Source organism: Hyla sarda, chromosome 1 (genome assembly GCF_029499605.1).
Source record: "Hyla sarda isolate aHylSar1 chromosome 1, aHylSar1.hap1, whole genome shotgun sequence".
NCBI classification, from domain to species: Eukaryota; Metazoa; Chordata; class Amphibia; order Anura; family Hylidae; genus Hyla; species Hyla sarda.
Window position 1 is genome coordinate 464845983 of NC_079189.1, and position 12731 is coordinate 464858713.

A 12731-nucleotide genomic window follows, 5' to 3' on the forward strand; every position below is an offset into this window, starting at 1 on the left:
ATCTGTACTTTTTATTGATACCACATGTGTATATAAATTTATTACATTTTTTAATAATAAAATGTGACAAAAGCAGCAATTTTAGACTTTTTTTTACGATCATTAACATTATATTTTAAATAGTTCGGCCATTTACGCATGCAGCGATACCAAATAAGTTTTTTTTTTTAAAATTATTAACACTTATTGGGGTAAAATGGGAAAAAGGGACATCAAGTTTTTATTGGGGGAGGGGATTTTTCACTTATTTTCTCTTCACTTTTTTTTATTTTTTTTTTACATTTTAATAGTCCCCATACTGATCAGATCCCCGCGGCCGTCCAGATCAGCATAAAATGTAGCCAAGCTGCTGTGATCTGTATTGACCACGGCATCTGAGTGGTTAATGGCAAACATGAGCACAATCGCGGATGTCAACCATAACCGGCTATCAGCAGTCGGGACCTGCCGCATATGACCCGATCATCCCTCTGACGCTCGCAGTCATGTAAAGGACGTAAATGTACGTCCTGGTGTGGAAAGTACCGCCGCACCAGGACGTACATTTACGTCCGTGGTCGTTAAAGGGGTATTCCGCCCCTAAACATCTTATCCCCTATCCAAAGGATAGGGGATAAGATGTCAGATCACCACGGTCCCGCTGCTGGGGACCCCTGGGATCCCCGCTATCATTACAGCACAGAGCGAGTTCGCTCTGCACGTAATGATGGGCAGTACAGGGGCCGGAGCATCGTTACATCACAGTTCCACCCCTTGTGATGTCACGGCCCGCCCCTTTCAATACAAGTCTATGGGAGGGGGCGTTACAAGTGGAGTTGCAAAAAAACAAGTCCTCATATGGGTCTGCAGGCGGGAAGTTTAAAGCATTATGGCTATTAGAAGGCGAGGAGGAAAAAAAGTGCAAAAATTAAAACACCCGATATCCTTAATGGGTTAAGGAACACAGACAGACATTAAAAGTAAAAAGAGAACACAGAAAAGGGCATTTAATACTATAGTAAACAATTTTACATGAGTACTAAATATCTGAATACATACTAATGCCATTATACCTGTTAGTTCTAGATGGATGAGTCACTTACCCTGACATTTAATAGTGCTGGGGTTGTTACTGATACAGTCTCTTGTTTCAGAGAAGCTGATGCTTCAATTTCCTTGTTTCCTACTAAAGCACTGATTGGCACAGACTGGAAAACATCAAACAGAAGAACTCATTACCACAAGACAATCTGGACTGTGTGTACTAATGCCTATCATAGTTAGGCCAAACCTCTTAACCCCTTAAGGACCAGGCCATTTTACACCTCAGGACCAGAGCGTTTTTTGCACATCTGACCACTGTCACTTTAAACATTAATAACTCTGGAATGCTTTTAGTTATCATTCTGATTCCGAGATTGTTTTTTCGTGACATATTCTACTTTAACATAGCGGTAAAATTTTATGGTAACTTGCATCCTTTCTTGGTGAAAAATCCCAAAATTTGATGAAAAATTTTAAAAATTTGCATTTTTCTAACTTTGAAGCTCTCTGCTTGTAAGGAAAATGGATATTCCAAATAAAAAAAAATTTGATTCACATATACAATATGTCTACTTTATGTTGGCATCATAAAATTGATGAGTTTTTACTTTTGGAAGACACCAGAGGGCTTCAAAGTTCAGCAGCAATTTTCCAATTTTTCACAAAATTTTCAAACTCACTATTTTTCAGGGACCAGTTCAGGTTTGAAGTGGATTTGAAGGGTCTTCCCATTAGAAATACCCCACAAATGACCCCATTATAAAAACTGCACCCCCCAAAGTATTCAAAATGACATTCAGTCAGCGTTTTAACCCTTTAGGTGTTTCACAGGAATAGCAACAAAGTGAAGGAGAAAATTCACAATCTTCATTTTTTACACTCGCATGTTCTTGTAGACCCAATTTTTTTATTTTTACAAGGGGTAAAAGGAGAAAATGTATACTTGTATTTGTAGCCCAATTTCTCTCGAGTAAGCACATACCTCATATGTCTATGTAAAGTGTTCGGCGGGCGCAGTAGAGGGCTCAGAAGCGAAGGAACGACAAGGGGATTTTGGAGAGTACGTTTTTCTGAAATGGTTTTTGGGGGGCATGTTGCATTTAGGAAGCCCCTATGGTGCCAGAACAGCAAAAAACCCTCACATGGCATACCATTTTGGAAACTAGACCCCTTGAGGAACGTAACAAGAAATTAAGTGAGCCTTAATACCCCACAGGTGTTTCACGACTTTTGCATATGTAAAAAAAAAATTTTTTTTTTCACTAAAATGTGTGTTTCCCCCCAAATTTCACATTTTTGCAAGGGTTAATAGCAGAAAAGACCCCCCAAAATTTGTAACCCCATCTCTTCTGGGTATGGAAATACCCCATGTGTGGACGTCAAGTGCTCTGCTGGCGCACTACAATGCTCAGAAGAGAAGGAGCGCCGTTGAGCTTTTGGGAAAAAAAATTGTTTGGAATGGAAGTCAGGGGCCATCTGCGTTTACAAAGCCCCCCGTGGTGCCAGAACAGTGGAACCCCCCACATGTGACCCTATTTTGGAAACTACACCCCTCACAGAATTTAATAAGGGGTGCAGTGAGTATTTACACCCCACTGGCGTTTGACAGATCTTTGGAACAGTGGGCTGTGCAAATGAAAAATAAAATTTTTCATTTACACGGACCACTGTTCCAAAAATCTGTCAAACACCTGTGGGGCGTAAATGCTCACTGTACCCCTTATTACATTCCGTGAGGGGTGTAGTTTCCAAAATGGGGTCACATGTGGGTATTTTTTTGGGGGGGTTTATGTCAGAACCGCTGTAAAATCAGCCACCCCTGTGCAAATCACCAATTTAGACCTCAAATGTACATGGTGCGCTCTCACTCCTGAGCCTTGTTGTGCGCCCGCAGAGCATTTTACACCCACATATGGGGTATTTCCGTACTCAGGAGAAATTGCGTTACAAATTTTGGGTGTCTTTTTTTTCCTTTTAACGCTTGTGAAAATAAAAAGTAAAGGGCAACACCGGCATGTTAGTGTAATTTTTTTTATTTTTTTACACTAACAAGCTGGTGTAGCCCCAACTTTTCCTTTTCCTAAGGGGTAAAAGGAGAAAAAGCCCCCCAAAATTAGTAGTGCAATTTCTCCCGAGTACGAAGATACCCCATATGTGGCCCTAAACTGTTGCCTTGAAATACGACAGGGCTCCAAAGTGAGAGAGCGCCATGCGCATTTGAGGACTAAATTAGGGATCGCACAGGGGTGGACATAGGGGTATTATACGCCAGTGATTCCCAAACAGGGTGCCTCCAGCTGTTGCTAAATTCCCAGCATGCCTGGACAGTCAGTGGCTGTCCGGAAATGCTGGGAGTTGTTGTTTTGCAACAGCTGGAGGCTCCGTTTTGGAAACACTGCCATACAATACGTTTTTCATTTTTATTGGGGGGACAGTGTAAGGGGGTGTATATGTAGTGTTTTACCCTTTATTATGTGTTAGTGTAGTGTAGTGTTTTTAGGGTACATTCGTACTGGCGGGTTACGGTGAGTTTCTCGCTAGAAGTTTGAGCTATGGCGAAAAATTTGCCGCAGCCCAAACTTGGAGCAGGAAACTTACTGTAAGCCTGCCCGTGTGAATGTACCCTGTACGTTCACATGGGGGGGGGGGGGCAAACCTCCAGCTGTTCCAAAACTACAACTCCCAGCATGTACTGACAGACCGTGCATGCTGGGAGTTGTACTTTTGCAACAGCTGGAGGCACACTGGTTGGAAAACCTTCAGTTAGGTTCTGTTACCTAACTCAGTATTTTCTAACCAGTGTGCCTCCAGCTGTTGCAAAACTACAACTCCCAGCATGTACTGATCGCCGAAGGGCATGCTGGGAGATGTAGTTATGCAATAGCTGGAGGTACGCAACTACAACTCCCAGCATGCCGAGACAGCTGATTGCTGTTTGGACATGCTGGGATTTGCAGTTTTGCATCTGGAGGGCTACAGTTTTAGAGACCACTGCAAAGTGATCTCCAAACTGTGGTCCTCCAGCTGTTGCAAAACTACAATTCCCAGCATGCCCTGACAGCAAACAGTTGTTTGAGCATGCTAGGAGTTGTAGTTTTGCAAGATCTGGAGGGCTACAGTTTAGGGACCACTATATAGTGGTCTCAAACTGTAGCCCTCCAGCTGTTGCAAAACTACATATTCCAGCATGCCCAAACAGCAGTCTGGGCATGCTGGGAGTTGTAGTTTTGCAACATCTGGAGGGCTACAGTTAGAGACCACTGTATAATGGTCTCAAACTGTACCCTCCAGATGTTGCTAGGCAACTCACCGGCTTCCGTCGGATCCAGCCGCACGTCATCGCCGCCCGCCGATCTCCGTCGCCTGCAGCCTCCGACGCCCGCCCGGATCGGTAAGTGGATCTTCGGCGCCGGTCCCCGTCGTTTCCCCGTCCTGCCCCGCCTATTGTGGGAGGGCAGGACGGGGAAAACGAAAGTAAACACCCCCGCCCCCGATCTGCTATTGGTGGTCGCGTCTAGACCACCAATAGCAGGGATAGGAGGGGTGGCACCCGTGCCACCTCACTCCTATCGCTTCAGGGGGATCGTGGGTGTCTTAGACACCCGCGATCCCCCTTACATTCCGGGTCACCGGGTCACTATAGACCCGTAATGACCCGGAATCGCGCAAATCGCAAGTGTGAATTCACTTGCGATTTGCCGCGATCGCCGACATGGGGGGGTCTGATGACCCCCCTGGTCATTTGCACGGGATGCCTGCTGAATGATTTCAGCAGCCATCCCGCTCCGATCCCCGCCCGGCGCACGGCGGGGACTAAAACTGCCCATGACGTAAATGTACGTCCCTGGTCCTTAAGACCCAGGGTGTCGGGACGTACCGTTACGTCATGGGTCCTGTAGGGGTTAATGATCGCCAATAGGGCCCCTTTTGTGCAGGGATTGCAGCAGCTCGACCATTAATTTAATAGCCAGGCTCCTGCTGTAACTACTAGAAGCAGAGAAACCCTGCTTAGTTTAACCCTTCACATGCCACGGTCTAATCTTGACCGCTGCATGTGAAGAGTGACACTTACCTCGAGCATTGGCCTCTGATTTCCCCCCCCCCCCCCTCCCCTCCTTTTCATGGCAGCCTGGGATCTTGTGAAGACCCCTAGATTTGCCATGGGTGTCTATGTACACGGTCGTCCTTGTGCAGCATGGCCGGGTACATTGTCAATGCTATGCTAACAGGCAGAATACACAGCACCAGTATACGCCAAGAAAAACACCAATTCTGCCGCATGGTGTTTTTTCGGCCAAAAAATGCGTGTCCAGATGTTAGCTGTATTTCATTGAATTGTATTTCAGTTTGGCTTTTTTTTTTTTTTTTTTTCCTTTATCCCTTTGGTGATTTTTCACTCTCTCTGCTCCTTGGCTGTTTTGCAAAATCGCAGCATGTTGAGCCTATTGGTAGTTTTTCTCCGATAGAAGTCCATGGAAGTAAAAAAACGTCAAGAAAAACGCCATGTGGGTTTTAACTGGAGTTTTTGCAGGCGGTTTTTATTCCATCTTTGGACTTTAAGATCCAAAAAAGTTAGATACCTTTTTTTAATAAAATTTCGTAGGGTACCATAAAAAATAAATAAATAAAAAAACACAGTAGTGATGGAAAAATTGTTTAATGAAATTTATCTTTTTTATGACATCAATTTTAAACAGGGATCAATTTATATGTGCGGGCAGGGTACTAAAAATGTAGCCAACAATAAAAATGTGTGCGTGTTTTTTTTTCATTTTTTTAGGTAGTACTACTACTCCCAGCATGGAACACTGTTCCATGATGCGAGTAGTAGAACCTGTTCTAATTGACAGATCGCCCAGGGTCCATTGCAATCCTTCTGTATAATTTATAGAAGCGGCCAGCTGCTCTTCTATGGTTCCCTGTAGAGATACAGTCCTAGGAGAGTCTCCTAGGACTGTATCCACCTTTTCCAGCCCACCGGAGCACCTGAAAGTTGAAGTAATTTATGCAGGCTAAAGCCAGCAACTGCCGAGCCGAGAAGTTTGTGACGAATCGAATTACTAAGTTTGCTCATGTCTAGTCCCCTGCACTGCTATATATTATATAAATACACATACACAACTTTTCATATTTCCCACAGAGAGCTGTGATTGGCCAGATGGTTCCAGCCAATCACAACTCTGTGGAAAATATGAATAGGTGTATATTTACGGCAGTGAAGGGGACCATAGAAGAGCAGCCAGCCACCCGCATCCATTCATTATACAGGATGATCACAGCGGGTGTCAGGAGTGACATCCGCTGTGATGTTTCCTTAACTGCAGGTACTACTGCTCCCAACATGGAGCACACTCTGCTCCATGCTTGGAGCTGTAGTACCTGCATTAATGAACAGATTGCAACAGGTGTCAGAAGTCACACTCGCTGCGGTCTATTAATGCAGGTACTACAACTCCCAGCATGGAGCAGAGTGTGCTCCATGTTGGGAGTAGTAGTACCTGCAGTTAAGGACAGATCACAGCGGGTGTCAATCTTGACACCCAATGCAATCGTCCTATCTATTGCAGATAGAGATGAGTGAACTTCTCGGCTCGGCAGTACATGACTTATCCTGCATAAATTAGTTCAGCTTTCAGGTGCTCCGGTGGGCTGGAAAAGGTGGATACAGTCCTAGGAGACTATTTCCTAGGAATGTATCCACCTTTTCTAGCTCACCGGAGCACCTGAAAGCTGAACTAATTTATGAAGGATAAGTCATCAACTGCCGAGCCGAGAAGTTTGTGACGAATCGAATTTACTATAAGTTCGCTCATCGCTGATTGCAGAGATGCGGAGCAGCTTTCTCCTGCGCTCCACATCTCTGTTCTGTACTCCGGCCGGTGATATGAATAAAACATCACTCATCCTATTTCCCTCTGAGAGCTGTGATTGGCTGCAACCATCCGGCCAATCCCCACTCTGGGCGGAAAATATGAATGAGTGATGTTAGATTCACATCACTGGTGGGAGTATAGTGCAGAGATGCGAGCGCTGTATAGAGCCGCTCCATACCTCTGCTATATTATGGACGATCGCATCGGGCGATATATCTATTAGTACAGGTACAATTCCTCCCATCATGGAACAGTCAATTCCATGCTGGGAGTCGTAGTACTATCTAGAGGGGAAAAAAGTGAAACACACCACTTTATTTAAAATTAATTTTAAATAATCCCCCCCTTTTTTTTGGTACCCAACAAGTTTTGAAAAAAAATTCCAAAAGGGGCCAAAAATGCAATTTCCACTCAAATGCAAAGAGGCCAGAAAAACATCAGACGCAGAAAATTGATCTTGCGTTTTTTCTGTGAAAACGCAGGAAGAAAAAAAACAAGTGGAATCCTAGCCTCAGTCGTCTCATAGGAATAGTGAAAAGTAAAAGGTACAAACTATAATAAACCCCAGGCCTTTATATGCCTTCTTATACATAAAATAAACATATTTGATATCACCACAGCCATAACAAACCAAGCAATAACAAGTCTAACACTGAAAGTTAAAAATAAAATTAAAAATTACATACAATAATAAATAATCCATAACTGGTATGTGTTATCTGTCTCCAAAAAAAGGAAAAGAAAACAAAAAGCATGCCAGAGGAAGGGCTAACTTTCCTAGCAATATGTGTTATGGCTCTTCTGTTGGATCAGTACACAGGCTAGCCCTTGCTCACCAGTAAGGGTACATTTACACTATCATGTTGCTATACAGTTCTGTATATGAAAACCATATACAACCGTATAGCAAACCTTATATATTGACCTCACATTCAAAAACCTACACAAGACTTACGTTTTTTTATACTTTTCCAGTGCACAAAACTGTGGTCAACCACGATTTTGTTCACGGTTCCATGTTTTTCGGCTCTACAAAAACCCTATATCACCAGTATACGGTTTTTGTAACATAGTTAATGTAAAACACTGCGCATAAAATTCATAAAGTTTTGTCAGGTTATTTTGTTTTTATACAGTTTTGAGAAAAAATAAAAACAATTGCAACATTGCATGTGGGAACAGGGCATTACTTGTCCAATTTTTCACCACCATTTGAAAGGTGTCACAGAGATAAATAATGCAATTTGTCAATGGTATGGGTGATTGGTGCATACACACACACATTGGAACAGTGGTCCCTCGGAATATTTTTTAAAAATGTCTAATTGTGCAAAAAAAAAAAAAATGCCTTTTACTTTTCTGCTGCTATATTCCACAGTCCCTTTCTTAGATACACGAAGGACAATTCACTCATCTATGTTTTCGGAAGATGGAAAGGAAAAAGGAATCCCTGATGGAAACGGGCAAAAATGGGGAAGAATTACAACCTCCTAAGGTGCAAAGCCAGGACTCCAGAGCTGCAAGACAACAATGCAAACCCACCTAAGGCTAAGTACAAATCTGTGTCAGAGTACTAGCAAGCAGCATTTTTCGTCCAGACAAACTCTGCTAAATAAAACAAACTTCATTGAAGTCAATAGGATCTCTTAGGATCAGTTGTACAATGGACCGTTCGGCTCAGTTTTCCAGCCCTGAACTGACGACCTAAGGATGTGGAAATCCTATTGCCCACTCAGTGGGCAATCCACTGTTGAGATAACTGGGGGGGGGTCTTACCTCTGCTTCCCTAGGGACCATGGCTCTGTCATTGATAGAGACTGGCTGGACCAGGCTTTATCAATGGAGCGCAGATCACACAGATCAATGGAGTTCATTAGAAGGGGACTTAAAGTGTTAAAAAAAAAAAAGTTTTAATAAAAGTTTAAAAAAAGACACATTAACCCCTTCCATATTAAATGCCCAAATCACCCCCTTTTCCTAAATAAAAAGCACGTAAACATAAGAATAAACATAACTGATATCACCCCGTGCGTAATTGTCTCAACAATTAAAGTATAACATTAACTCCCTCAGGACGAACATTAACAGAGGTCATTTAACCCCTTCCCTAATGAAAGTTTGAATCACCCCCCTTTTCCCATAAAAAAATAAAATAAAAAAACAATATAAAATAAAAACAAACATATGTAGTATTGCCGCATGAAGAAATGTCCGAACTATAAAAAATTATATTGTTAATTAAACCGCACGGTCAATGGTCACTGTCACGATCACACCCTATCGGTCCAGCCAAGACGCTAGAGACAGTGTGATGGTGCAAGGGTTAAAGCCGCCAGACCTCTGGGTATCCACTACTAGTTCCAGCAAGTCACCAAATTAACCCTTAGATAAACGTGTTTCCACCCGAGCTGCCTTCAGAAAGGTGAGCTCATAGAGATCAAAGACCAGAGCTGATTAAACATTTAATCTGATAAAAGGTATCACAGTGCTATGCATAAAAACAAACAAATGACATACAGTTACAAAAAATGTATAAAAGTTTAGCAAGGCAAGTTCAGAAAACAAAATTGAAGTTCTTACAGCACGATGATATTAGCAGTCCATGAGAGAGAGCGATGTTCCAGCTGTTCTTAGGGTGGTCTTGTCAGCTTGTTCCACAGCATTGAACTCCCAGAGTCTAGCATTGTTAAATATTATATATCTGCCTTTTTTGGAAGGAGACTCCATTCCCCCCTCCCCTCTGATCCCACCAGGGGGTCTTCTCTCTTCCTGGCCCTCTTATCTGGTTGATTATATGATGGGACCAGAGTGCATAACTTCAAAGGAGATGTAAACACACAGCCAGACCCCCCCCCCCCCCAATAAAATGCAACACACAAATGGACACACCGTCTGAATGACCTCTCACCCATGTCCTGGACAATCCATCACACACAGTTGTAATTATAATACACATATAGGATTTTAATAATCAGGCCTTGGGCCTGACAGTCACTTTTTAGATCATGAAAAAAAATGAATAAAAAGCAATCAAAAAGTCTGATCAATACAAAAATACCGATAAAAACTTTAGAACACGGCACAAAAAATGAGCCCTCATACTGGCCCGTAAGCAGAAAAATAAAAAAGTTATAGGGGTTAGAAGATGAGAATTTTTAATGTATAAATTTTCCTGCATGTAGTTATGATTTTTTTTCCGACGTACGACAATATCCAACTTATATAAGTAGGGTATCCTTTTAATCGTATGGACCTACAGAATAAAGATAAGATTTTATTTTTACCAAAAAATGTACTGCGTAGAAACGGAAGCCCCCAAAAGTTACAAAACTAAAAATTTTTCTTCAATTTTGTCGCACAATTTTTTTTTCCCATTTCGCCGTGGATTTTTGGGTAAAATTACGAATGTCACTACAAAGTAGAATTGGTGGCGCAAAAACTAAGCCATCATATGGAATTTAATGTGCAAAATTGAAAGCGTTATGATTTTTAGAAGGTGATGAGGAAAAAGTGAAAATGAAAAAACGGAAAAACCCGAGTCCTTAAAGGGGTACTCCGGCGCTTAGACATCCAAAGGGTAGGGGATAAGATGCCTGATCGCGGGGGGCCCACCGCTGGGGACCCCCTTGATCTTGCACGCAGCACCCCATTTAAAAATCAGTCCCTGAAGCATGTTCGCTCCGCGTCTGATTACCGGCGACCACAGGGCCGGTGGCGTGTGACGTCGCGCCTACGCCCCGCCTGACGTCACGCTCCGCCCCTCAATGCAAGCCTATGGGAGGGGGCGTGACAGCTGTAGTGCAGGCTACACCGATGACAACATAGAAACATAGAATGTGTCAGCAGATAAGAACAATTTGGCCCATCTAGTCTGCCCTCCTGTTACCATTGATTGGTTAAATAAATCTGTTAACGGTTTTGCTATCTCACCACTAAGCTCTTAATAATTTTGGGTGTATCCCATCAGGCCCCTGTGGTTTATTTGTCTTCACTTTGGAAAGCAAACGTAGAACCTCTTCCTCTGTAAAGATGCATTTATCAAACCAGTCCTTAGTTTTCCTCTCTAATGGGAGGTCCTTTTCCTTCTATTTCTTCTGTAAAAACTGAACAGAAGTATTCATAAGGCAGTCGGCTAGCCCCTTATTCTCTTCAACATACCTCCTGGGCGGAGATTAGTGATGTCACCCCTGCTGTTTGCTAGCAGCGGGACCCAGAAGAGAACAGCTGCAGTGACGTCACTAAGTTCCATGCTCCAAGTTGGGCCCGGAGCTGAAGATACCGAAGAGGATTGCCGGAGAACCACAGCATGGAACAGGACAAGGCAGGTACCGTTGTCATCAGTGTCACCTGCACTACCTGTCTATACCGACAGGTTAGTGCAGGTGACCATGATGACAGATTTCCTTTAATCCCTTAATGACCAAGCCCATTTTCACCTTAAGGACCAGGCCAATTTTAATTTAGCGTTTTCGTTTTTTCCTCCTCGCCTTCTAAAATCCATAACTTTTATATTTCCATCTACAGACCCATATAAGGGCTTGTTTTTTGCGTGACCAATTGTACTTTGTAATGAATCCTCTCATTTTACCATAAAATGTACGGCGAACCCAAAAAAAAAAAAAATTTAGGGAGGAAATTTAAATGAAAACCAAAATTTTGCACATTTTTAAGGCGTTTGTTTTCACACTGTACAATTTACGGTAAAAATTATATGTGTTCTTTATTCTGTGGGTCAATATGATTAAAAGGATACCCATGTAATATTGGTTTATTTGGGACATGAACAAATATACCCATAGTCTGTCATACCATTCTGTTGATTATATGTAAGTGCTGATGTACTCCCCTGCGTGGGAAATTTTCTTACTTTGTGGCTTGTGCGGAGCAGTGTTTGGTTATTTTTCTTTTGTTCTGTTAATGCCTTTATTCCCTGTTGAATAAAGCGAATTTAAAAAAAAATAAAAAATAAAATGATACCCATGGCTAGATACTTTTATATTTTTATATCGCTTAAAAAAAAAATAAAAAAAATAAAACCTAAAACTTTTTGTACAAAATCAGTCATCTAAAATCGCCCTATTTTGACCACCTATAACTTTTTAATTTTTCCGTATATAGGGCGGTATGAGGGCTCATTTTTTGCACCGTCATGTGTACTTTTTTAGATACCCCATTTGCATATATTCGACTTTTTTATAAAAATTTTTTAATTAAATGTGACAAAAAAAAGCTGCATTTTTGATTATTTTTTTTTTTTTTTACATTTACGCCATTCACCATATGGGATCATTAACATTATATTTTGATAGTTCGGACATTTATGCACGCGGCCATACCAAATATGTTTATTTAAAAAAAATGTTTACGCTTTTTGGGGGTAAAATGGGAAAAACAATTTTCATTTTTATTGGGGGGGGGGGAGGGGATTTTTCCCCCTTTTTATGTCCCCATAGGGGACTATCTATAGCAATCCTTTGATTGCTAATACTGTGCAGTGCTATGCATAGGACACAGCACTGCTCAGTATTATCGGTGATCTTCTGCTCGATCTCCGACCAGAGCAGAAGACCCCGGGAGATGGCCGGAGCCAGGTGAGGGGACCTCTGGCCGCCATGCTGCAGCAGCGCTGCGGGCGATCCGATCCTCCAATCAAAGTACCGTAATGCCGCCGATGCCGTGATCTGTATTGATCACGGCATCTGAGGGGTTAATGGCGGACATAGCGGATGTCAGCCATTACAGGCGGGTCCCCGGCTGCCGTGTATGACGGGAGCACCCTTCCGATGCTCGCGGTCATACACCGGACATAAATGTACATCCTGTTGCGGGAAGTCC

At 42.5% G+C, this 12731-nt stretch overlaps 1 protein-coding gene across 3 annotated transcripts in view; it reads right to left on the reverse strand.

Moving 5' to 3' along the window:
• Nucleotides 1–12731, reverse strand: part of SBNO1 (strawberry notch homolog 1) — a 123669-nt gene that overhangs the window by 99995 nt on the left and 10943 nt on the right. For 2 of the 3 annotated variants that reach the window (XM_056535833.1, XM_056535824.1), the window contains exon 3: nt 1083–1187. The exons of the other annotated variant lie outside the window; for it this stretch is intronic. In XM_056535833.1, coding sequence (XP_056391808.1) covers nt 1083–1187 — 105 coding nt within the window. The remainder of the gene's footprint in view (nt 1–1082; nt 1188–12731) is intronic. 3 annotated transcript variants of the gene reach the window in all.